This window comes from Suncus etruscus, chromosome 1 (assembly GCF_024139225.1).
Source record: "Suncus etruscus isolate mSunEtr1 chromosome 1, mSunEtr1.pri.cur, whole genome shotgun sequence".
Classification (NCBI taxonomy): domain Eukaryota; kingdom Metazoa; phylum Chordata; class Mammalia; order Eulipotyphla; family Soricidae; genus Suncus; species Suncus etruscus.
This window is the reverse complement of record NC_064848.1, coordinates 152,068,068-152,094,792: the sequence shown is the minus strand read 5'-3', so window position 1 is coordinate 152,094,792 and position 26,725 is coordinate 152,068,068. Positions and strand designations below refer to the sequence as shown.

The 26,725-nt window shown below is 49.4% G+C and overlaps 1 protein-coding gene across 2 annotated transcripts; it reads left to right on the top strand.

Moving 5' to 3' along the window:
* The first annotated feature begins 7,447 nt into the window (after window positions 1-7,447).
* Window positions 7,448-26,599, top strand: EPHA1 (EPH receptor A1). 2 transcript variants are annotated; one of them, XM_049774303.1, is made up of 18 exons: window positions 7,448-7,575; window positions 8,420-8,487; window positions 15,122-15,403; window positions 17,386-17,794; window positions 17,941-18,099; window positions 18,712-19,056; window positions 19,174-19,301; window positions 19,442-19,592; window positions 20,297-20,393; window positions 20,968-21,023; window positions 21,664-21,789; window positions 22,389-22,574; window positions 22,717-22,778; window positions 22,877-23,083; window positions 23,234-23,383; window positions 23,742-23,935; window positions 26,123-26,278; window positions 26,364-26,599. In XM_049774303.1, the coding sequence occupies exons 1-18, from the start codon at window positions 7,494-7,496 to the stop codon at window positions 26,440-26,442; spliced, it is 2,937 nt and encodes a 978-aa protein (XP_049630260.1). In that variant the 5' UTR covers window positions 7,448-7,493; the 3' UTR covers window positions 26,443-26,599. The 2 variants fall into 2 exon arrangements, with proteins under 2 accessions (XP_049630260.1, XP_049630261.1); XM_049774304.1 differs by lacking the exon at window positions 8,420-8,487 and having other exon boundaries at window positions 7,571-7,575.
* The last annotated feature ends 126 nt before the right edge of the window (window positions 26,600-26,725 follow it).

Below are 26,725 nucleotides of genomic sequence, written 5' to 3'. Positions count from 1 at the left end.
GCTATGCGCTCAAAAATCGCTCCTGGCTTGGGGGACCATATGGGACACGGGAGGATAGAACAGCATTCCGTCCTAGGCATAAGAGGCACAAGAGGCAGATGCCTTACGCCCTGTACCACCGCTCTGGTCCAAGGCCTGGTTTAATATCCAGTATCACACGATCCTCCCAAGGTCTCTTAATAGCAACTCTGGGCACTGAACAGGGAGTGGTGAATGACAAAAACCAACAACAACAACAACAACAACAACAACAACAAAACTTTTTTGATAGAACCAGAGATAAAATTCAGCAGGCAGAGCACTTGCCCTGCATACAGCATACAGTTGACCCGAGTTCAATTCCTGGAACTCCATTTGGGTTTGTTGTTTGTTTGTGTGTTTTGGTTTTTGGGTCACACCCGGCAGCGCTCAGGGGTTACTCCTGGCTCTATGCTCAGAAATCGCTCCTGGCCAGCTCGGGGGACCATATGACCATAAGGCAAACGCCTTACCTCCATGCCATTTCTCCGACCCCTGGCACTCCATTTGATCCCTGAGCCCACCAGGACTGATCCCTGAGCTCAGTACTAAGAGTAAGCCCTGAGCACTGGCAGACGTGGCCCAAACGCAGACAAGCAAAACGTTGGAGTCATTGGTTATGCTGATGTACACCCCAGTATGCTCTAGGAACTGATGCCCAAGAATTCCTAGCCTAGGTTAGATATAAAATTGTATTTTCCAAATTAACCATGACAATCTTATCAGGAAAACAGCTGATGGCTTCAGTCCTCTCCTCTCTCAAATAGAATTAAAATAAAATTGACCTATCACGTGGCTAGCCTACCACATTCTCTTCTCTTCCTGCAGGCTAAGAGTAAGCATTTGACAAGAGCTAAACTCTCCCTCATGTCCCCCAGGATTCTGGCATTTAACACTTGTCTCCACTTGTTCTTAATAACTTTCTGACATGCCCCCATTTTACTGAGACACTGTTTTCTTTCCTCCTTCCCTCCCTTCACCTGCCCAAGCATCAATGCAGCTGGGATTAATTTCTCACAAAAGTAACAATAGCTTTCAGGCTATCAAGTCAACAAGTTAAGGCAGAAACACTAATTCCTCATGAGACACACACAAATATGATTAGAATTAATTCTGATTCTTGGTCCCTTCATGAGAGATGATGTCCCTACATATTTTCACATTAGTGTGAAATAACAAAATAATAGGATGATGGATGGTGAGTCGATTCTACCCATTTTTTTTTTGAGGCAATCAGAGGTGAGGAAGGTATAAAGGAATGGATGTATCTCTCTCTACACACTCTTGGAGATCATGTGCAACCCCTAGAAAATTTCCACTTTATCCCCCCATTTGTCTTATTAGCAGCAGCAGCAGCAGCAGCAAAGAAAGCCCTTTCCTCCTGTGTGACTGCTGCTATCTCTTCTTCCACCAGATATGCCCCCCTTTTTCAGACCTCTGGTAAAATGCAAAACCCACCCACCTGCCCCCTTTTTATACATTTAGAAGAGCAAACAATGTTTTGGAGGATTTTCATATTGCAAAGATAGGCAGGATTTACAAAATAAAGAGCAGAGAAGCATTTTCTATCTTGAAAGCATTTATTCACTTATTCCCCTATTTACTCAGTGGATTAGAGAATTCTCTTAGACTTTCTATTTTTTCTTGGCAGCTTCTTGAGATCTGAGCATCAACCAGGCGTCCCTTTCAATTCAAAGCTGTTGTTCCTACCTCTTCTTTTCTTTCATAGATTCTTTTAAATCTAGCCTGTAAATCACCTGTACATAAATAACCCAAAATGAATTGTCTACCTGTACATTGTAGCTGCTGCTTGTATGTTTGATCTGAATTATACTCATTACCTTATTTAGGGCCAGTAGCATTTTCACCACTCTCCCACATTCCCACCCCATGATGTAGATAAGGGAATTGAAGCTCAAATAACAGTGAAAGCCCAAGATCTAACAGTTAACAGGGCTGTTAACTGACTAGAGGGAGAAGAGGGTAGATTCCACTGCTTCAGAAGTCTCAAAGAAAAACATCAAAATGCCCTGAAAAGATACTATTTTTGGTACAAAGAGTTGTAGCAATCAAACATATCAGCCATTTTCCCCTTAACCCAGTGAGATAGACAGAGGAAGGGGCCATTACTCATAGATCCCCCTGGGCAAGGAACCAGTCTAAGGGCTAGCAAAAATTTGCCTTTAAAAATGGAATGAAGGGGGCCGGAGAGATAGATGGAGGTAGGGCATTTGCCTTGCACGCAGAAGGACAGTAATTCGAATCCTGATATCCCATATGGTTCACCAAGCCTGCTAGGAGCGATTTCTGAGCATAGAGCCAGGAGTAACCCCTGAGCACTGCCGGGTGTGACCCCGCAAAATAAATGGAATAAGGAGTGAGGAGGGGAAGAAAGATACAACAGCAGGTAGACAGCTTAATGGAACCTGGGTTCAATCCCAAATACCCCTACATGATTCATCAAGCCTGCCATGAATAATCACTGAACACAGAGGCAGGAGTAAACTCTATGCACAGAGCTAGGAGTAATCCCTGAGCATCACTGGGTGTGCCCCCTCCCCACCAAAAAAAAAAAATGGGACGAAGTTGTGTCAGGGTGCAGTGGTAGCGCAGAAGTTATGACTCTGGTTCCAGTCCTTCGTATGGTTCCCTAAACACTGCCACATGTGACCCCTGAGCATAGCTAGGTATATCCCTCACCCACCATATAAGTGGAGGGGCCAGAGAGACAGTAGCCAAATTAAAGTGCTTGTCTGTCCCCAGTGTGATGGTTGAACCCCATGGTCTCTGAGGCATTCCTAGGAGTGACCCCTGAGCCTCTCAAGCAGGATGAGGCCCCCAAATCCTAAATAACCAAAAATAAATTCAAATGCTAAGAACTTGGAGAAGAATTTTTTTCTTTCTTTTTTGGAGGTGCTAGAGATCAAACCAGGATTAAGTTTCCTTCAGAAACACTCAGACACCTAGACATGCCAGATAAATACCAGGAATAACCCAGTGTAGCAAGTCAAGTGAAGAAAGTTTAACCACACACACATCAAGAGGTTTTGAAAGACAATGTGCCCTCTATGCAGGGGAATCCCACCTAAAGAGGAGGTGATCAGTTTATGCTACAGGGATAAACCTCACCAACAAGAGAGTAAAGAGCTCAGACACCAAAGAACACAGGAACTCAACTCACTTTGTAAAAAAAAAAAAAAAACCCAGACAGGCAAATCTAATCCCTGGGGTTTTTAAAACCGGATTCTGTTTACCCTTGGGTAGAGCTAGGCCCTGGAGATGTAGGGAAGTAAAAGTTAGGTGTGGCCCTCCTTTTTTGCTTTCTGAAAGGCCCCAAGTCAGAACTGAATTTAAATCATATTCAGGTCCTGGAGTGAGAACTAATTTAAAATCCACATTCACCCACCAAAGGACTTTGAACAAGTAACTGAAATTCCTGTGCCTCGGGTTTTCCCATCCATAAAATGGGCCTAATAAGTGAGTGCACCCATGCCTGTGAATAACCCAGGAGCATGCGTAGGTGCTATAATAAAGCACAACTATGATTATCTCCACCCCTGCAGCCAGATGGAGAGTCAGCATCAGAGAACAGACCAGAGAAGAGAAGGCCCCAACTTGCCTTAACCATCAAAGATGTCAGAACCCACCTAATGCCACAGTATAGAGGAGGGGCCCAGGGGAACTGTACTTCCTTCCTGTGGCTCATGATATTCCTGCCATCTTGACTACACAAGACAGGGTCAGCCCCTTGCAACCCAGAGAAAGCTGGGCCAGTTCCTTCCACAGGGTCTCCTAGAGACTGGATCTGGGAATTCAATGTGCCAATACTTTGAGAGCTGCTGGCACCTTAATGAGTTCCTGTCCAGGTAAAGCTAGAGTTGAAACCAAACCTATGGTCACCAAAGGCACTGAGCCAGGCTGAGAATTTACACCACTCCAGCTTCAACATAAATAGGGGGAATGTTTGGTCAGAGAAATATTCAACAGCTTGCCTTACATATAGCAGTCATCTTGGATTTGATACCAGCTTTGATGACTAGCAGGAGTGATCCCTAAGTAGAGTCAGGAGTAAGTAGATATGGCCCCAAATACCCTTCAAAAATAAATAAATAAATAAACAACAACAATGGGGCCAGAGAGATAGCATGGAGGTAAGGTGTTTGCCTTTCGTGCAGAAGGACGGTGGTTCGAATCCCGACATGCCATATGGTTCCCTGATTTCTGAGCGTAGAGGCAGGAGGAACCCCTGAGCGATGCCGGATGTGACCCCCAAAACAAAAAACAAACAAACAAAAAACAGCAACAACAAAAAAGAAAATGGGTGTCAAGTGTCTAAGCCCAGAAAATTAGAAAGCACAGGACTTTCCTGGAACAGATGAGAAGCTGGGCTTCCAAAGGAAACTGCCCTCAGCCTCCAGAAAGTGACAGAAGCAAAGAGACCCACAGTTCCTAGAAGTCAGGAAAGGTTGTGATTCGGTTTGGTGAGGACTGTGATGACTCAGTGCACCTGCCCATTGTGAGATGCTGGGGTGGCCTACCTGGGGTTGAACCTCGGGGGTGCCCCTGTGTTGGTCCAGGGGGAGTGAGATTTACTTAAAAAGGGCATGAGGCATCAGCAGTAGATGCAGACAGTCTCTTGAGAGGTGGCAGCCCCAGTGTAAGTGCATTCATTGGTCAGAACCCAATGGCCTGTACCCTCAGAAGAGTGCGAATTAATTTATGCAAATTGTCCACAACCAAGTTGCTTTTTAAAAAAAAAATACAAGAAGCCTGATGTCTTAGTTATAGGAGCTGTTCTGCTTGGGGAATTTCTAGGGGCCCCAGGGGAATCTGTCTCCTCCCACTTGTGGATCCCTAGCACAGGACTTCACAGTTATCACTGCTTGCTTTGATCTCAGTGGGTATGATGAATTCCATTTTATACCCAAGGAAACAGAGGCACAGAGATAGGCCATGTGCTGACTCCCCCACCGTTTCTCTCACAGCCTCAGGTCCCACCACCCCACCCCCAGGTCTCAGGAAACTAGGCCCAGAGACTACAATTAATGTGACCAAAGCCACACAGTGCAATAAGAACACTCACAACACACACGAAGAGGAATGGTTGGATTGGGGTCATCCAGGTGGGAAAGAGGAAGTGGGGATTAGTCTTTCTGACACCTGATGGAGAAGCACAGCCAACTCACTTCTGGCTCCTCTTCTTCCCCCCCTCCGGGCTCAGTGCAGCCCCCTTAGACCACCCGCAGAGTCCTGAATCTTTAATATGCTAGAACAACAGCTACAGCAGCAGCAGCCAACAGCCAGCGCTTCCAAAACATGCTCCATCCTGGCTCAGATCCCTGTAGCAGTAGTCCAATATTTGCTCTGCACCCTCACACCGTTCCTCAGGCTGATATCACGATGCTAGGAGGACACCCCTGAGAGTTGCAAGAATTAGAAAGAGGCTCCACGCACCTCTCACCTCCTTAGGAGGGAGGCTTTGAACAGTAAGGGGGTAGGAAGCCCCTACTGTAAATTTGGAAACAGGGAAGATCTTAGAAGCAATGAAAGTGGAGCCTTAAGAGATAGTACTGGGGTAGGGTTTGCACTGGGTTTTCTCCATCCCCAGCATCCCATATGGTCCCCTAAGTACCGCCAGATTTCTGAGTGCAGAGCCAGGAGTAACCCCTGAGCTTTGATGGGTGTGGCTCAAAGACAAAACCAAAACCAACAAACAAAAAATAGCAATGAAGCGCTTAGCTGGGGCCCACTGCAGGGCGTCAGAAGGACTTCCAGGCTTCTTTCCTCTGCTATGTGCAACATGGATTTCTTAATGCCAGTGAGCCCAAGAAAGAAGGACCCACTTTCTTCTACTAGCCTCTACTTTGTTTTTAAAGTAAAAGTGCCTGAGAGAAGCTTCACGTTTCTATCAATCCAATAATCACCTATAAATCCAGGCTCCCTTCCTTCACAGTGATGGAAGCGGGGAAACAATTCAAATGATAGAAAAACTGAATGATTCACCCAAGTGAGATGGGTCCAGAGGGAGGGAGCGGCCGGGAGTGGCGCCAGCCAGATCTTCCCTCCCGGGTGTCAGCCTCCCTTCCAGGGACCCCAATTCACACCTCCATGGGGCTCCCACCGGCCTCGGTGAGGTTCAAACAATCCCTGTGCTCTCCTCAACCCTCACTCTTCAAAGTAAGATCCTGCCAGAGGGAGGGGGGAGCTCTTCCTTTGATGGAGAAGTGGAAAAGGAAAAAACATCTATTTCTATTCTGGCTGCTGTCAGGTCTAACTGCCTTATTCCATCAGGGGCTTATAACTGCCTTATTTCTTATTCCTACAGGTGTGGACCAGAACAAAGAAGGATGGACCCCTAAACTCCTTCAGGCTCTGGCCCTCTTGCCCCCACCTCCCACTGGCTGCTCTGGCTAGTGTCTGGTGAAATCCAAACTTGTCCCGGTGTTTACAAGACCATCTGGGCTCCAGCCCACACCTGTCTCCCCGCCTCGCCTCACTAGCAGGCCAGATACTGGGCCCCAGCAGTCCAACTGGTTCCTTCACCGCTCCCACAGCACACCTTGAGGCTCTGGCCCTGTGTACCCGTCTCCACCCTGTGTCAGTACAAACCACCACCTCCCCTTTCTGCTGTCTCCCTGTAAATTCAGTAGAGGAGACTGTCATCCACTTCTCAGGTGTTTCCCTAAAGCTTTTACCCCTCCTGGCTTCCTACCCCTCTAAGATTCCCCTACAGGACTGGAATGATGGATGCACCCGCCCCTAGAGTGCTAGCTTTGCTCTCAGCTGACCCAGTTTCGAGTCCCCTCACTTTACACAGGGAACCCCACAAGGAGTGATCCATCCCAGTGCAGAGCTGCAAAATTAGGAGTAAACCCTGAGCACTACCCCACAAAAATATATCAAATAAATATATGTATTTAATATATTCAGGTTTCTTTCACCAAAATATATCTAATAAATATATTTATTGACTATACCCAGGTTTCCTTCACCAAAATATATCTAATAAATATATTTATCTAATAGATTCAGGTCTCTTTCACAAAAATATTCATAAAAAATATATCCAATAAAATTCCCCTCTGCGATGCAAAAAAAAAAAAACCTTCTTTCCTAGGTGAAGAAGGAGCTTCTGAGGTGGAGGGGAGGCATTTCAAAGCCAATGGTAATAAGCTACAGGTAGCTATTGGGCTGAGTTTCAGAGATTAGAATTATTTTCGCACCTGTTTGGCCCGTTCCCAATCCTACCCATAGGCGGCGCCAGTAGCCCAGTGCCACTTACACTGATGACCCGTCGGACAAGTTTCCTGCCTACCTGCCCCACTGGCCCTTTAAGAAGGTGAGCCAGGTGAGGCCGAGGCTCCGCCCCAAGGCTGGCCACGCCCCGTCCCGCCCCCGCCCGCCGCGTCCGGCCGCCGGGTCCCCGCTCCCGGCCCAGCTTTGCGGGCCGCGCTCCCAGGTCCCGGCCCCGCGCCATGGAGCGGCGCTGGCCCCTGGGGCTCGGGCTGCTGCTGCTGCTGGTGCTGCTGCTGTCCCCGGGGGTGCGCGCCGAGGAAGGTACAGGCCGACCCCTGCCCGCGCCCCCGAGACCCAGAGACCCGGCCCCGGCAGGCGTCCCCTGCGTGGGCCTCTCTCTGCCCTGCCTGCCCGAGCCGGCCGCCGGGCCAGTCTTTGGTCTTTAACCCCAAACTGCTGCCCTCCTGGGCCGCTCACCCCTGGCCCTCCCTGCTGGCCGGCCCAGGATAGGGAAGTCCTCCCTCCCCATTGGTCGGGAAGGCAAGAAGGTGACTCTGATGAGACCCCCCACCTTTTATTCTCCAGCCCTGGGATCCCACTTTGGGCCCCCGTCCCCTCCTGAGCCTCATCCTGCGCTGAAGTTTGGGTGGAAAACTTCCTAATTCATGTCCATTAGACCTGGGGAGAGAAGATTTAGGACGCGGGGTGCAGAACTTCTAGGGGGTGGCGGTCAGGCTTTAGCTATGAGCACTTAAAGCGGTGTCACCTGCTGGGCCCCAGGTACTGTTTCCAGGCCTGGAGCTGGGCCTTGTCCCCCATTCCATACCCCAAGGCTGACCAGGCCTTGAGCCTGTTTGTCTCATCACCCCACTTCCAAGGAGCCCTGCTAACCCCTTAACCATTTGCGCCCCTCCCCTGAAGTTGGCCCACACAAGCTCCCTGGTAGAGGGATAGCAACAGCCCCACATCCCCTAGTGAGAGCCCCCATCTCCCTATTCCCTTCTCCTTGGGCCACAGAGTTCTTCCCTCGCTGCTTCCTGAGCTCCTTTCCTCTGCTGAACCCCAGGAAGTCAGGATGCTTAATCTGGGGGTGCAGGACGAAGTGTGAATGAGGAGTGAGGGGGTCCCACATAGGTGACAGGCATCCTTATCTCCCCACATGCAGTCACTCTCATGGACACCAGCACTTCACAGGGCGAGCTGGGCTGGCTGCTGGATCCCCCAGAGAATGGGGTAAGTGTGTGGGGAGTGGGCAGGTGGGGTGGACCACCTCCCCAAGGTTCAAGGCCAGGGCTGTAGGGAAATGGGGTGGAGAAGAGGGTGGAGAAAGGAAGAAAAGAGCAGGAAAAACTGGAAGTGTCTCCCCAAGGGGGAGGGAAAGTGAGTCAGAACCTTCCGAATGAGACTGGGGGGCCAGGCAAACTTCACCCTCTAGAGTTCATCTCAATGAAGTGCCTCCTGTCCTAGTCCCTCATTAGGACCCTGCTGGAGGTGGTAAGAGTTGAGCTCTAAACCAGGGCAAACCCTCCCTCTAAATTGGAAGTTTGGAGACATCTTTGAAGAGGAGAACCCACATTCTCTTGACATTCTCCAAAGGTTCTTGTGTTCTCCCAAGAGTTAAGAGCTAAAAGGTGTCTTGTCCGTCGTCCTCCCCACCCCATGTCTGGTGCCCTGCAGGCTGATGCTGCTATCTTAGTTCCTACCTCTTTGCAGTGTTTCTGAGATTCAAGGAACATGGAAAGAAAATATTCTCAAAACCCTTCACAACCCCTCAGCAAAGCTGAACCAGTGGTCCCTGAAACCAAGGGGGAGCCTGCCTTGGGGCCTACTTCTGGTCTTTCTTTCCTCTGGTCCCTGGACTCCCTTCTTTGGGTGCTTCTTTGTAACTTTATTAGGAATCCAGTTTGGATATGAAGGTTGATATTCCTTGCTTGCTTGCTTTCTGGATCCGAGAGTCCCCACTCTTGGTTCTTCTCGAGTGGTCTGTAATTAGAGTTAATAGATTCAATCATAATATATCCTACAGGAGGGGCAGCCTGGAAACTCCTGGCTGAGGCCAGCCCTAATGGGCGCCTCATCTCATAAACCAGCTAATCATGCCACCTCGAGGGCTACAGGTTCATCTTCTGGCTGGTTCCCACGGGGCCGGCATCCCGCCTGGCCACCCTCACCCAAATAGCTCTTCCTGCTTGGAATGGAAGCTAGAACCCTTGCATTCACTAGAACAGCAGGGCAGCAGCAAACCCCACTCGCCCACTGTCCCTTATGGCACTGTCCCTCTTCTCCCCACCCTATCTTTTCAAAACACAGACGTCCATTCAGGCTCAACTATCCAGAATGTACATGCAGCAGCCAGCTGTGCCCAGGCGATAAGTGAAAGGATCCTTGTTGTACTCGTTGGCAGCTGGTTCTACCCCATCTGTCACTGCTGGAACTGGGAGAGGGGAAGAACAGCTGGGAACATCTGTTCCTCCTGGCTCCAGCTGCCGGCTTGCTAATGATCTCCTGCTCTGCACCCAGTCAGTGCCTTCCTCTATTGACAGGCTCTTGCTTGGTTCCTTCTGTCATTCTGATCTCATTGCCTTAGAGTCTCCCCAAGAAAAGCCAACAATGGGTACCTCATGGTAAATTCTAGATCCACCTCTGTCACTCCCATCCCTGGCTTCCTAGTAAATGGTGGGTTTCTGGCTAGTTTCCAGAGTGGAGAGGAATTTTAAAAAGCCATTTTCGAGTGCATATTCTCACTCTTCTCTATAAACTCAGAATGCTGCAACTGGAATATCAGTAGGCTGAATTATTGAATGCTGAGACTGTCTTTCTGAAATTCATCAGATAGAAAGAAAAAAAGTTTGTTTGTTTGGGGGGCTATTCCTGGTGGTGCTTTGAGGTTACTTTCAGTGGTACTTGGGGAACTGGGCGGGATCAGGGATCAAACCTGATACTCCATGTTCAAAGCATGTGCTCCAATTCTTTGAGTGTATAATAACTGGGATTTTTTGTTTGTTTGTTTTGGTCCACACCCAGTGGTGCTCTGGGGGTTACTCCTGGCAGTCTCAGGGGGACCATATAGGATGCCGGGGTCAAACCCATGTTAGCCACATGCAAGACAAGCACCCTACCCACTGTGCTTTTGCTCCAACACTTGGGTTTTTTTTTTTTTTAAAGAATACTAAGAGGTGTGGATCATCCTGCTAGATATCAGAACTTGTTGTACATCAGCTGTAAATAAAACATGCAATTGCACAAGAACATCAGGTCAGAAGAGCAGAATAGAAAGTTCAAACACAAGTACACACACATGTGTATAATTTTGGCATGGAATATTATTGGAATTGCAAGTTGATGTGGGAAGCATAGATTCAAATTGATCTTTGGATATCCATAATTTTAAAAAGTGAGGTTTTATTCCCCCTTCATGCCACACACATGGAAATAGCAATTCTAGGAAGACTAAAATCTAAACCTAAAAATCTAATGGACAAAAATATTGTGAGAATATAGAAAATCTTAAGAAGTTAGACATGGGAAAACTGTTCAAGCAAAACACATAGCTCAAAATGAGAGGAGTTGGGAGATAGTACTATAGGTAGGGTGCTTGCCTTGTATGTGGCCAACCTGGGCACCCTATATGGTTCTTTGAGCCTCAGAAGTGATCCTTGAGGGCCAGAGAGATAGCATGGAGGTAGGGTGTTTGCATTGCATGCAGAAGGACAGTGTTTCAAATCCTGGTATCCCATATGGTACCCTGAGCCTGCTAGGAGCGATTTCTGAGCATATAGCCAGGAGTAACCCCTGAGCACTGCCGAGTATGACTCAAAATCTAAAAAAAAAAAAAAAAAAGTGATCCTTGAGCACAGACCAGGAATAAGCCCTAAGAACAGTCAGGTGGGTCTCAAAAAAGCAAAACAAAATGAAACAAAAATCACAAAGGGAGAGATGATAGATGTTATTATGTAAAATCATTAGTGGAGTTACATGACATGACAGAAAATATTTGAATTATTTATAGAGCAAGGGATTAATCTCTACACTTTTTTTTAAGATAAAAATTTGGGGGTGGCAGGCGTGGTGGCGCTAGAGGTAAGGTGTCTGTCTTGCCAGCGCTAGCCTAGGACGGATCTCGGTTAAATCCCCTGGCGTCCCATATGGTCCCCCAAGCCAGGAGCGACTTCTGAGCGCATAGCCAGGAATAACCCCTGAGCGTTACCGGGTGTGACCTAAAAACCAAAAAAAAAAAAAAAAAAAAAAAAAATTGGGGAGGTAGGAGTTATAGTACAGCCTGTAGGGTATTTACCTTGCATGTGGACAACTCAGGTTCAAATCCTGGACATCCTATATGGTCCCCTGAGCCCGTCAGGAATAATTTCTGAGTGCAAACCCAATAGTAACCCCTGAGTATCATTGGGTGTGGCCCCCAATTCCCCTCCCCAGTATATTTTTTAATATAAATGATTAACCAAAATGTAATGATAAAAGAATATTAGGCCAAGTATGAACAGATAGGACCAGACTGATGCTTGTCTTACATACATGTTCCATCTTAGGAATTGTATATAGTTCTCTGACTACTGCTGGATATGGTCCCAAAACAAACGTACTGTATGAAAAGATAAAATGAACGGGACCAGAGTGATAGCACAGTGCTAGGGCACTTGCCTTGCATGCTGCCAACCCGGGGTGAACCTGGTTTTTTGATTCCTGTCATCCCACGTGGTCCCCTGAGCCTGCCAGAAGCAATTTCTGAGCACAGAGCTAGGAGTAACCCCTGAGCACAACTGGGTGTGGCCCAAAAAAAGAAAAGAAAAAAAGAAGGAAAAGAAATATATCAGAGAAACATAAATAAACATGGCCAGAGACAGTGATTTGACCACAGGATTGACTCAAATAAAAGTTCATAGGGCCAGAGCAGTAGCACAAGTAGTAAGGCATCTGCCTTGCCCGTACTAGCCTAGGACTGATCACAGTTTGATCCCCCAGAATCCCCGATGGTCCCCCAAGCCAGGAGCGATTTCTGAGCACAGAGCCAGGAGTAACCCCTGAGCGTCATCGGGTGTGGCACAAACAAAACAAAAGATCATTAATTCCTAGTGTTAAAAATAAATTAACAGTATTGATGAAACTTTGGCTTAAGGAGCAGGGGATAGGATGAGGAAGGAGTTGGAGTTGTACCATACCTACCAGTGTTCAGTAATTACTCCCAGGTCTGTGCTTAGAGATAATCAAGGGATCATTTAGCATCTAGGGATTGCAACCTATTATCCCATATGACACCCCTCCCCAAGCCTTCCAGGAATAATTTCTGAGTGCAGAGCCAAGAGTAACCTCTGAGCTCTGCTAGGTGTGTCCCCCCCAATAAAAAAAAATAAACCTGACAAGGCAAATACCTTAGCTACTGTACTATCTTTCCAGCCCCTCCCTATGAGTTTTGGAGCTATGTGTTTTGCTTGGGAAGTTCTCCCATATCTCACTTCTAAAGATCTATATTTTCCCATATAGTTTTCTTTGATAAGTTTTTAAGTGTAGGTTTTAGCCTTTCTGGATTTACTATGTCAAACCAGGATCTGCTGTGTGCAAACCAAACCTTGCACCTTCCCTGCTATACTATTGCTCTAGGATAAGCTATTCATTATCACTGGATGTATAAATTAACAAAGTCTTTTGGGAGGGGAGGACAATTTGATAGTGTCTCCCCAACCCCCTCTTCCCTGTGTTGTTGTTGTGATGAAGGGCTGATGCTTGCACCATCTTAGCTGGGGTACTGCCCTGGTTTGCACATGAGATTGTGATCCTCACAGAGCTTTGCCCTCCTTTGTGGCTATGCTTGTGTGTTATGTGTGTCAGGGGAAGGCAATCCTTAGTTGAATGACTCAAGTTTTTGTTGTGGTGCTTGTCAGGAGTTGCATCCTTTTATTGTGGTAACCACACAGCTGGCTTTGGTGCAGCCGGAAATCTCTGTGGTACCAGGGATTGCAAACAGCTAGGCAAACTTGGCATAAATGGAACACAGAATTTGAACTTGTGACCCTGTGGCTCTTATGCCCTGCACCGTACCTCTAGACCCTAATAATAGCATACAATATTTTACCCACTGATACAGAAGTTCAACAGAAATCTTTTGTTTTGTTTTGTTTATTGTTTGTTTAGTTGATTTTGGTTTGGGGGCCACACCCGGTGGTGTTCAGAGGTTACTACAGGCCCAGCTTTCAGGAATTAGTCTTGGTGGGTTCAGAGGACCATCTGGGATGCTGGGGATCAAACCAAGTCAGGTGCATGGAAGGAAAGTACCTGCTGTACTATGTCTCCTGCTCCTACACAGGAGTCTTAATTAAAATCTGAACATTTAAGGAAAGCCCACAAATTACCTGAATGTCCAACAGTTGCTGAATGAGTCAGTAAGTTATGGCACAAACATTCAGTGGAATCATGCTGTGTGGGTTGCTGAGAATTAGGTAGGTGTCTGTATACTTGTGTGGAAATCTTTCAGAGTCTTTTTTATTTATAAGAAGCAGAAAGTTGACATTTAAGTTTACATACATAAATTTGTATGTTTAAAAAACGAAAATGGGGGCCGGAACGATGGCACAGGGCATAAAGCGTCTGCGTTGTGTTTGCTAGCCTAGGACGAACCGAAGTTCGATCCCCCGGCTTCCCATATGGTCCCCCAAGCCAGGAATGATTTCTGAGCACATAGCCAGGAGTAACCAACCCCTGAGTATCACCAGGTGTGGCCCAAAAACCAAAAAAAAAAAAAATCAAACAAACAAAAACAAAGAATAACCAACATCTAGGAGAGCATTTTTACATTTCTTGGGAGGCCCTGGAAATGACTTAGGAATTTAGTTTTACTTTAATGTGTTTTAAGTCACTTTCTCTGACAAGTGAGTAGAAATGATTTTCACATTTTGGGGTTTTGTATTTGATGCTTCTAAACAGCATCAAGGGGTCAATCCCAGTGATCTTGACCAACGGGGCCAGATGGTGCAGTGCAAGAATTCAAGGAGGCTGTGCTGCTATCAGACTCTGTGGTGCCTGAAACCTCCACCACGACCACCCCCAGCAGTGCTCAGGTGCTACACAGTACCAGAGATTCGCCTTGAATTTCATACATATGAAACATGTCTGTTGCCCTGATTTTATCTCTGCTATGTGTCTGCCTTCTTTAACTTTCGATAATAAGCACAGAGAGTTGTAGTGATGGAGAGTGAACACACTGGATCCTGAAATAACCCCACAGACATCAGCTCTGTCTGGGGCTAGTCAGTTAGCCCATTGTGACTCAGTTTCCCCATAGTTGTTCACAACGCCACTGGCCTATGGCAAGTGCTGTATTAGAGCTAGTCATGCTTGTTAACTGAGCTTGAAAGTGCTCAGTTAACAGTTAAATGATGTTTAAAGGGAGTGGGGTGGGGAAACTGATGTGTCCAGGAGTACACACTGTTGTGATTTTGAAAGTAGCCATAACCAGAAGGCATATTGGAGAGTGACATTCCCTCCTATTGAAGATTCACCTGCCCATGCCCTCCAGGAATTTAGGGACTTTTATCTTAAGCATTGTTTCTGCTTAGCAAATAGATAGAAAAGTTTTGTGACTTAAGTCTGTGCTGTAAGGGTCAGCCTTGGGGTTGAAGTGGGAACTGGGGGATGGTAATGAATTTATAACTGGCCTGGGCTAGCTGAAGTGCTGGAAATGTTAGGAGCTTGTTGTCTTAATCCTCTATTGAACCCTTGCTCATATGCTGAACAGTGGTGGGGAGAAGATAGGACAAGTAGCTGTAACTTGGGGGGTTCTGGAGGGGGCCCTCTCCATTAGCCAATTTGGAAGAGCAGGAGAGGAGGACCCCAAGGTGATTCTGATTTTCTGTTGCAGTGGAGTGAAGGGCAGCAAATCCTGAATGGGACGCCCCTCTACATGTACCAGGATTGCCCGGGGCAAGAAAGTGGGGACACTGACCACTGGCTTCGCTCCAACTGGATCTACCGTGGAGAGGAGGCCTCCCGTGTGCTTGTGGAGCTGCAGTTCACCGTACGAGACTGCAAGAGCTTTCCTGGGGATGCCGGGCCGCTAGGCTGCAAGGAGACCTTCAACCTGCTCTTCATGGAGAGTGACCAGGATGTGGGCATCCAGCTCCGTCGGCCCCTATTCCAGAAGGTGCTCCTCCCCTCAGTTCTGCCACCCACCCCTGCATCACACCTTTTTGATTCCCTGCCCCCAAGCTTAGAGACAGGAAGACAGTAGAAAGGTATGAGGAAAACTGGGGAAGGTCTAGAAACTAGAAGAGCTGAGTCAGAGCACATTTTCTGCTGCATTCCCTATCCCCCCCCAACTTTTTTTATTTTGAATTTGGGGCTCAGTGATAACTCCTAGCTCTGCACTCAGAAATCACTCCCTATGGGGCCGGAGCGATAGCATGGAGGTAAAGCATTTGCCTTTGATGCAGAAGGTCATTGGTTCGAATCTCAGCATCCCATATGGTCCCCCGAGCCTGCCAGGGGTGTTTTCTGAGCTCGGAGCCAGGAGTAACCCCTGAGCGCTGCTGGGTATGACCCAAAAACAAAAAACAAAAAAAAAAAACAAGAAAAGAAATCACTCTCTATGGTACACAGGAGACTATATGGGTTGCTGGGGATGGAACCTAGATCAACAATATGCAAGGCAAACATCTTTTCTGCCCTACCTACCTGCCTATTAATTCTGCTCCCAAAAACTTTTTGAAGGGTCACATCTGATAGTGCTCAGGGCTTATTCCTGGCTTTGCACTTAGGGATCAGTCCTGGAAGGTTCAGGGGACCATATGGAATGCCAGGGGTTGAACCTGGGTATGCCACATGCAATAAAAGCACTCTATGTGCTGCAGTCTTACTCTAGCCAACATTAAATGCCATTATTTTCCCCCTCCAAACTTTGGTTTCCTTGTGTTGTAAAAGAAATGATAGTGCCAGCCTATGTTAGAGGCTACTGCAAACATCTGCTGAGCTAACAGCATGCCCATAGAGGTGGGGAGGAAGGGGAGAGATACTCAGATTTTGCCATCACTATACCATTGTATATGGCAACCCTCTGTCCATAGGAGGGTAGCTAGATCATGTAGTTATCTGCAAACTCTCTAATATCTATTCTTTCTTGCTCCCATTCAGAAAAATGTGCTGTAATGCCAACGAAAAGTATGGCCTAGGACAGACTTTCCTTTTTCCCAGTGAGAGGATATTGTAAAAGTTGTTATTGGTAATAAATTAATGATGACACACTTTATAAGTGATCACCTCATTGGCAGAGAGGTTGGATGAGGTGTTCAAGTAGTGGAAATTAGATGGGCTATTGGCTCCCGCTGCCTGGGTTCCAGTCTTTCTTTTGACACCATAACTGCTCCCAGCCCAAGTTTACTCATCTGTAATAGTTTTGTTGCTGTTGTTTTGGATTAGCAGTGTTTGGAGGCCACTCCTACTCAGTGCTTGAGACTTATTCCTGGCAGAGCTTGAGGACCATGTAGTGCCAGGATCAAACCCAGGCCTCCCATGGGCAAAGCTTGCATGTGAACCATTGTTCTCTCTCTCTCTCTCTCTCTCTCTCTCTCTCTCTCTCTCTCTCTCTCTCTCTCTCTCTCTCTCCCTCTCCCCCTCTCCCTCTCCCCTCTCTCGTCTCTCTCCTCTCCTCTCTCTCTCTCTCCTTTTACCTCTCTCTCTCCTCTCTCTCCCTCTTTCCTCTCTCTTCCTCTCTCTATTTGTTGTTGTTTTTTTTCATTTGTTTATTTTTTGGGTTTTGGGCCATACCTGGCGATGCTCAGGAGTTACTCCTGTCTCAGAAATCACTCCTGGCAGGCTCGGGGGACCTTATGAAATGCCAGGAATTGAATGTGGATTTGTTCTGGGTTGGCAGCATGCAAGGCAAATGCCCTACCACTGTGCCATCTCTCTGCCCCTTCTCTCCTCTTTTATTAAATAGTTGTTGATCCATCTTTCCACTTGGGATTATTGTTCAGACTCAATAGCATCAGGCATAGAAGCGGACTTAGCCTAGTAGTTCACAGTATAAGTCCCCAGTTTACACTATGTACGCTGTGAAGTGTCCAGCAAACAGTTGTTTCTGTTGTGTGAGAACCAAGCCTGATCTCTTCTCCTCCACCTTCCACCCAGGTCACCACTGTGGCCGCTGACCAGAGTTTCACCATCCAGGACCTGGCATTGGGCGCCATGAAGCTCAATGTAGAGCGTTGTACTTTGGGCCGCCTGAACCGCCGCGGCCTCTACCTCGCCTTCCACAACCCTGGAGCTTGCGTGGCCTTGGTGTCTGTGCGGGTGTTCTACCAGCGCTGCCCAGAGACTGTGCATGGCTTGGCCCAGTTCCCCTACACACTCCCTGGGCCCAGCGGGCTGGTAGAAGTGGCAGGGACCTGCGTGCCTCATGCCCAGGTCGTCCCTGGCCCCTCGGGGCCTCCTCGCATGCACTGCAGCCCCGAGGGTGAATGGCTGGTCCCCGTGGGCCGCTGCTACTGTGAGCCTGGCTTCGAGGAAGGTGGCGGTGATGATGGCAAGGGTTGTCGTGGTAAGGAGAATGTAGAGGGGTGTGCCTATGGAAGGGGCTCTGAGATGCCAAACCCCCATGCTCCAGGTTGAGGTGGCCTGGTAGCTTGGATGGGAGGGTGTGGAGAGCCTGCCTGCTGTACCACCGGGTTCTGCTTCTCTCTCCAGCCTGCCCCAGTGGCTTCTACCGGGCTGCTGATATGGACATGTCCCATTGTCTCGAGTGTCCCCAGCACAGCACAGCAGAGTCTGAGGGGGCCACTATGTGTCCCTGTGAGAGTGGCCACTACCGAGCTCCTGGGGAGGGCCCACAAGCAGCATGCACACGTGAGTTCCTGGACTTCTCGGAGACACAGCACGCACTGTCGCCTGCTGAGTTGTGTCTGTGTAGCCCCCAGACTCTCAACTTTTTGTTGTTGGTCCTGTGGGCCAGGGATGGAGAATGGGGGGTGGCAGCGAGTGTTTGTTCTTTTGTTGTCTTATTCAAAGAGAATTGAGCCCTTGTTAGGGTCAGATTTCCCAGTGCTTAATAGATATGGGGCATTGTTGGGTACAGACCAAAGTCCCCGAACCAGATCTCCCAGGACAATACCAAGATAGTTTTAAGCTGTTTTTTGGGGGGGAGGGAGGGGTTTAGGGCCACGCCCAGCAATACTCACCACTTATTCCTGGCTCTGCACTCAGGAATCACTCCTCTCAGTATTCAGGGAACTATAATGGGATGCCGGGGAATCGAGCTTGTGTCCTCTGAGTGCAAGCCAAATGCCCTCCCCTCTGTTCTATTGCTCTGGCCCAGTTTAAACTGTTTTTTACCTTTATGAGGAATCCCATCTTCTCTGAAAGGCCTCTGGTTAATTCCGGGACCAAGGTAGCAGGAGGTAGGAGAAGTGAACAGCTTGGGCAGAGCGTAACTGATATCAAACCCCCATTCTCCCACAGGCCCTCCCTCTGTGCCCCAAAACCTGAGTTTCTCTTTCTCCGGGACTCAGCTTTCCCTGCGTTGGGAACCCCCCGCAGATACAGGGGGCCGCCAGGACGTGCAGTACCGTGTGAGCTGCTTTCAGTGTCGGGCTGCCGTGCGGGATGGTGGACCTTGCCAACCCTGTGGGGCAAGCGTGCACTTCTCCCCGGGTGCCAGCTGGTTCATGGTGCCTGCCATGCGGGTGGATGGCCTTGAACCCTACGGCAACTACACCTTTGAGGTGGAGGCCCGTAATGGAGTGTCAGAGCTGGGGCCTGATTCACACGCCAGTGCCTCACTCAGCATCAGCATGGGGCACGCAGGTAAGAGGCTGGGCTGGGGGCGTGTTGGGTCTGGCTGGGGAGATTCTAGGGGGCTGTGGACCACAGGGGAATTATTTCCTCTTTCCTTCCTAATGCCTTGTCACTGTGGCCTCTCAGAGCCTCTGTCTGTCCTGTCCCTGCGATTGGTGAAGAAGGAACCACGGCAGCTGGAGCTGACCTGGGCAGGGGCCTGGCCTCGCAGCCCCGGGGGCAACCTGAGCTATGAGCTGCATGTACTGAATCAGGTGAGGCCACATCCAAGATAGTCTTCAGAGTCGGTCTGGGAGACACTGGAGCTGTGGTGACTCCCTGCTAACCTCCCAGTGGTCCCAGGGTTGCCCCCCGCAACTTCCAGATCAGTCTTTATGGGATGCTTCAATCACAGGATGAAGAACGATACCAGATGGTTCTAGAACCCAGGGTTTTGCTGACTGAACTGCAGCCAGACACCACCTATGTTGTCAGGGTCCGAATGCTGACACCTCTGGGCCCTGGACCTTTTTCTCCTGACCATGAGTTTCGCACCAGCCCACCAGGTAGGTTTGTGTGTGTATGTGTGTGTTTTAGAGAGAGAGAGAGAGAAAGAGGGAGGGAGGGAGGGAGAGGGAGGGAGGAAGGAAGGAAGGGAGGGAGGGAGGGAGGGAGGGAGGAAAGGAAGGAAGGAAGGTAGGTAGGTAGGTTGGTTGTGAGTCTTGACCCAAATGAATGTTTCTCCGGTCCCCAGGTCTTCTCAGACCTGATCCAGGCATTGAGCTTTCCTCTCCCTCTGCATACATGCAAATGCACACATATCCATAGAACCAGCAGAAACACACATGTATTCATGCAGCAGTACACACACATAACTGTATGGGTGTGATATGCATCATGCATTCAAGTACACACAGGCCTACTTGAATATATGCATAGAATTCTTGTGTATTCATATATACACAGGTACATCCTTGCAGGGCACACATAGGTGTGTGAATAAAGGTGCTATGGGCACACACATATATGCCCAGTTGTGTGCACACGGATCCATGCATATATGCACTTTGCCCTGCTCCCATGCACTCCCCTGCATTCTGAGCCTGGATCCCATCAGCTCTATTCTGTCCTCTCTCACCTCTGTGCTAAATGAACATCAGTGGGCAACCTGAGCTGGTGGGGCCCGAATGTGGGTGCTCAATGTCTCACGTACACTAGTTTACTTTCACCCCTGTCAACTCTGAGCCATTCCCGCCCCATGTGCTCTCAGTTCCCAGGGGGCTGACTGGAGGAGAGATCGTGGCCATTATCTTTGGGGTGCTGCTCGGTGTGGCTCTGTTGCTCGGGATCCTCGTCTTCCGCTCAAGGTACAGCACTTGAACTCTTGCTGGAGCCCTTTTGCCTGGTCACACAGAATCCCCTGGGATGTAGCAAGGACCTTCTCATCCCCCAGCACTAAAGCTACAGGGTCAAAGAGATAGTACAGTGGGTAGGGTGCTTGCCTTGCACACGGCTGGCCTGGTTCAATCCCTGACACCCCATATATCCCCTGAGCCTTTCAGGAATAACCCCTGAGCAAGGTTGGGTATAGCCTTAAAACCAGAAAAGAACTGGGAGTGATGGCACAGCAGTAGGGCATTTGCCTTGCACACGGCTGACCCAGGACGGACTGTGGTTTGATCCCCTGGCGTCCCATATGGCTCCCCAAGCCAGGAGCAATTTCTGAACGTATAGCCAGGAGTAACTCCTGAGCATCACCGGATGTGGCTCAAACACACACACACACACACACACACACACAATTGCAATGTGTGTTCCTCACCCACTGGCATCCTACCACCCTACACTGCTGTTTGGGGGAGAACTGAATCATATGCTATTGGACCACTGAGGGGATCCTGGGACTTTAAAAAGAGGCTTAAAACCCCTCTCACCCCACAGAAAAGCTCAGCACCAGAGGCATCCAAGGCAGCGAGATCGTACCACTGATGCAGAACGTAAGTAAGCCAGGAACATCCGTTGTGTGCGTGCCTACCTGTGCACTTGAACCAGCAAATGAGTATGCACACCTTTATTGAGAAGTCATCTGGGATGGGCCCAAGGACCTCCTTTTTCTTGGTTAATTTTGGGGGCACCAGTGAGCTCTCTTGTCGTTGGGACTCCTATGACTTGCTACCTAGTTTATTTTAGTTGATGCCCCCCACCTTCAAGAGGTATTGCCCCCTGCCTGCTCCCAAGTGCTGGACCAAGTCTGTACACTGAGCCTGGGTGGGAGCAGAACTGGGTCTGGCCTCATTTCATTGGGGGAGCAGAGTGCTTCCTTCGTCACTTCATCAGAGAGGGGTCTGGGTAGCCCATGTAAGTAGCAGATGTAGCATGAGAGGCCAGAGGGGATGGGGAAGAGGGTGGGTGAGGAATGTGAAGCCAGCAGCCACCAGAGACTGGGCAGCTGGAGACTCGCTTTCAGCTCTGGCCTCACTGCAGGGACTCTTGAGGCGTGAGCAGTGCACTGGGGAGAGAGTGAGGGGTCCCTCTGACTGGGTTTCCATTACCTCAGTTTAACAGAACTGGTCAGAAGCCTAGGGTGGGCCCCTCCTGTACCCCATACTCAGATCCTGGGTCCTTTTCTGCCTACAGAGGACAAGCTGTGGCTGAAGCCTTATGTGGACCTACAGGCTTATGAGGACCCTGCCCAGGGAGCCCTGGATTTTACCCAGGAGCTTGACCCCGGCTGCCTGATTGTGGACAATGTTATAGGAGAAGGTAAGCCCTGCCCAGACCTTCCCTCCAGAGCTGGACAACATGTCCCCGTAAAGGGCCATGAGTTTTTGTCAATAGATTGCAGGGCCAGCTTAGACCTCCTCTGTGTGGCTCTTAAATGTGGGAGAAAGTCACTGCCTCTACTTTGCCCCATATCCACCCAACCTGGGGCCCAGTGTCCTTGAGCTGACCTGACCCCTGGGGTGATCAAAGGAAATAGATCTAAGCAGAGAACAAAGCTGGGCAGTGTCCTTGTCAGTCGCGTGGCTGAGCTGGGAACTAGGGGACCTCACAGGAGGGTAACAGCAGCTGTCAGCCTCCCTCCCTGGTCACCTGTGCAGGGCTCTGACCCAGACAGACACCTGCTATGTCACTAGCATGCAGCATGCACTCCATAACTCTTTCCTCACAGGCTGTGCTGAGCAGAGCTGTCCTCCATGTCCCCCTGCCTTATCATGCTCAGAAATATATCTCAAACTTCTCATGTCCCTAGGGGGTGTACCTTATGTTTCCAGATCTCTGATTCAAAGATCCAAAAGGTCTTGGACCTGGGGGAATGTGGCTGCCTGGCCTAACAGTGGCCTCACTGTCTTTCCACGCAGGGGAATTTGGGGAGGTCTACCGAGGTACCCTGAGAACTTCCAGCCAGGACTGCAAGACTGTGGCCATCAAGACCTTGAAGGACACATCTCCTGACGGTCACTGGTGGAACTTCCTTCGGGAGGCCACCATTATGGGCCAGTTCAGCCACCCACATATCCTGCATCTGGAAGGCGTGATCACGAAAAGTAGGTGGGGCCTTGGTGTGGAGGGAAGGAGGGTTGCGTATAGTTAAGAAGAGTGGATGAAGCCTCAGCAGACTGGCCTGTGGAGGGGCTGCCTGTGGCCAGCAGGTGTTCATGGTTACCTGCCCTCTGGTTTGTGTCTCAGGAAAACCCATCATGATCATCACGGAGTTCATGGAGAATGGAGCTCTCGATGCCTTCCTGAGGGTGAGCAGAAACCCAGGAACTTCCTGGGTCTGGAAGTAGCACCCCAGCTTTACTCTATCCTCTGCCCAGGTTCTGATTCTCCCACTTACCTGCTGCAGGAGCGGGAGGACCAGTTGGTACCTGCACAGTTGGTGGCCATGTTGCAGGGCATAGCATCTGGCATGAACTACCTCAGTGAACACAGTTACGTCCATCGGGACCTGGCAGCCAGAAACATCTTAGTGAGCCAGAACCTATGTTGTAAGGTGTCTGACTTTGGCCTGACCCGTCTTCTGGACAGCTTTGACGGCACATATGAAACCCAGGTCAGTGCCCCTCGACCCCATCCCCACGCTCACACCTCATGGGATTCTCACTCATGTGGACACCATGTTTTGCCCTCCCCTCCACTATGTTCCTCACCTACCCCGTGCCCTGAAGCACCCCCTCCCTTTCTGCCTCACCCATCCTATTAGGGAGGGAAAATCCCCATTCGATGGACGGCCCCAGAAGCTATTGCTCACCGGATCTTCACCACCGCCAGCGACGTGTGGAGCTTTGGGATCGTGATGTGGGAAGTGCTGAGCTTTGGGGACAAGCCCTACGGGGAGATGAGCAATCAGGAGGTGAGCCTGATTTTCTGCTCCCCCACATCATACCTTCTTTTCTTCCAATCCTCCCCAGGCTCTCTGCTGCAAATAGCTCTGTCTTTTTTCTATCTCCTCAGCCCTTTTCACCTCTGCTTTATTCTCCTTACTACTGGGCAGGCATCAAGAGGTCCCTTGGATAAAGGGCCGGAGAAACCATATAGAGGGTTGGTGCTTGCCCTGCACACAGCCGACCTGGATTTGATTTCCAAGTCCCCCAAGCTTGCTAAGAGTAATTCCTGAGCACTGCTGGGTGTGGCCCCAAAGCAAACAAAAAAGAACCAAAAGATCTTTTTCTCCTCCCACCCTCTGGCCTCCTGGGCTCTCGCCACTGCAGGTCATGAAAAGCATCGAGGATGGTTACAGATTGCCCCCACCAGTGGACTGCCCTGCCCCCCTCTATGAACTCATGAAGAACTGCTGGGCCTATGACCCCGCTCGCCGGCCCCACTTCCATCAGCTGAAGGCACACCTGGAGCAATTGCTGGCCAACCCCCACCCTCTACGGACCATTGCCAACTTTGACCCCAGGTAGCCGTGCCATGCTGGAGGACAAAGGGCTCGAAAGACTGGTCTAGCAGACTGGCAATGAGCGTACAGCTCTGCCCAGCTATGCAGTATTCACTCTGATGGAGGAGGCATGTCTTGGTCTCCTAGCTCTCTCTGGTCTGACAGAATGTAGAATTCAAACACCCATAGACCAGAACTATAGTACAGTGAATAGGACACTTGCTTTCCACTAGGCTAACTTGGGTTTGATCCTTAGCATCCCATATGGTCCCCAAGCATCACTCAGGAGTGATTCTGGAGTATAGAGCCAGAAGTAACCAACCCCTGAACATTGCTGGGTGTGACCCCCAAACAGAAAAGAAAACAAAGAAAGCAAACACCTTAAGGCAGAAAGCTTGACACATTTTCAAGTAGCTTATTAAGTACCAGTGCAACTGGTAGACACTCTGCATGTGGTTGACCCAGGGTTCAAGTCCTAACACTGCACATGGCTCCCTAAAGCACCAGTAGGGGTGACCCCTGTGCATACCTGGGTATAGCCCGAAATCAAATTGGGGAGCCGGAGAAATAGTGTAGGGTTAAGGCAGTTTGCCTTGCATGCAGCTAATGTCAGTTCAGTCCCCAGCATCACTTATTTCCTCTTGAGTGCCGTTATGTGTGCTCCCTGAGTACTGACCCAGGAGTATGCCCTGAGTACAGCTGGATGTGCCAAAGCAAAAGGAAAAAAAGATCATCGTGGAGTTAGGATGATGCTTCTGATGTACACATGTTATTGCATTCAGGAGCCCTAGATTTAGTCTCTGACACTGTATGGTCTCTGAGCACCACAGATACTGAGCCAAGATAGCCCCCAAGACCATTTGCTATGGCACCATAGCAAAAGAGTTGGTTGACCCTGGATCATTCCCCTTTACAGAAAAGCAACTGCACCCAGGCCCCAGGTACAATCATTTTGCCTCACATGGTCTATGGTTGCTCTTCCTCCTTTTAATCTGATCCCCTCTGTGGAACCATCTTTGCCAATGTTCTTGCAGTGACCAGCACTCTGCCCTCTCAGATGTCTACCATACACTCTTATCCCTATCAAAATATTCCTCCAGGCCCCAAAAAAAGGTCCCTCCATCATCATGCTTTGGAGCACATGTGGGACAATGGTGGCACAGTGATATCTATGGCCTGACACAGGCTGGAAGCAGTTCGGTCACATTGGGATGGGGGAGATGGAGGAACTAGCAAATGCAAGTCATGATGTGGGGGAACTGCCTCCTGGGGCCGGGAAGTCTCATCACTAGCCAGTATGAGTCAGGGACTGAGGCTGGCCCATTGCAAACTCCAAAACCGAGCTTGCTCAGAATTGGTGTCCTAAGTGGACGCCGAGAGGCAGCCGAGCCTTTTGGACTTTATCCTGAGCACACACAGATCTATCGACCAATTTTTTTTTTTAACTATCCACTTACAGGGGAAACAGAATTAATGTTCTGCAGTACAATTCCTTCCTACACTGAAGCTGGGATGTGCTAAGCTTTCAGGAATGTTAGCTGTTTTTCCCCTCCCCAACAGATTTACTCGACTCATGGTTTCTGCCTCTGGCTGGCCTTTGTTGAGGTCCATTCATTGTATTGCAGCTGTCAGGGTGCAAGTATGATCACCAGGGTTGGAGGTAGCAAGCAAGATCTGCTCCCAGAACTTAAAGGGGGTGGGTGTGTAGCCATTTCCAGGTCCCTGCTCCATGCCTCTGCTTCCTCTCCTCACATCCTCTCTGGACCCCAGTTGGTTGTCCACAACTATCCTGTCCATTGGCCGTGGAGCTGGTGGGGTACTACTGTTGGTATCACAACACCCAGGGCTGCTGACCCCCCCCCATATCCCAGAGCACCACCCCAGGAAACCAGCCAGGAAATGAGTTCCCAGACTATCGTCTGGCTAATCCATAAAGCGCAGAGAATTTCTCCATTCAGATAGCCTTTTTAAATGCCAGAGTGATAGCACAGCAGTAGTGTTTGCCTTGCATGAAGACAACCCAGGACAAACCAGGAGTGATTTCTGAGCGCAGTCAGGGGTAACCAGAGTGGCATCGGGCGTGGCCCTAAATCAATAATAATAAATGCTACTGTGGAGGCTCCTGGGTTGATCCCCCAGGACAGCCCCTGCCCTGCACCCCCCTTCATCCCTTATCACCATGGGACTGAGGGAGCTCGTGTTCTGCAGGGTGACCCTTCGCCTACCCAGCCTGAGTGGCTCCGATGGCATTCCCTACCGAAGCGTCCCCGAGTGGCTGGAGTCCATTCGTATGAAACGCTACATACTGCACTTCCGCTCAGCTGGGCTGGACACCATGGAGTGTGTGCTGGAACTGACGGCTGAGTGAGGATAGCCCCTGGGAAGCAGGTGGTTGGGAGGACACCCGGCACTGCCCCCCCTTCATGGCCATGCCCCTCTCTCCCCACAGGGACCTGATCCAGATGGGTATCATGATGCCTGGACACCAGAAACGCATCCTATGCAGTATTCAGGGGTTCAAGGACTGAGCCCTGCCTTCTACGACCCTCTCAGGGAACATGGGGGATAGGGAGGTGCAGCCCTTCCCACAACCAACACTTGGTGCTGCTCCGGCCCCCTTTGCCTCTGGAGCCAGGGAGCCTGAATTTTATAAAGGGACATGGGGTAAGGACTATGGGTGGGTTTAATATATACGGACATAGACATATATATATATATATATATTTTCGTAAATAAATGGGAACTGAGTTGTCCTCATTCCCTCTGTACTTTAAAAGCCCTCTAAGCTTGCCATGCCACTGGTGTGGGGAT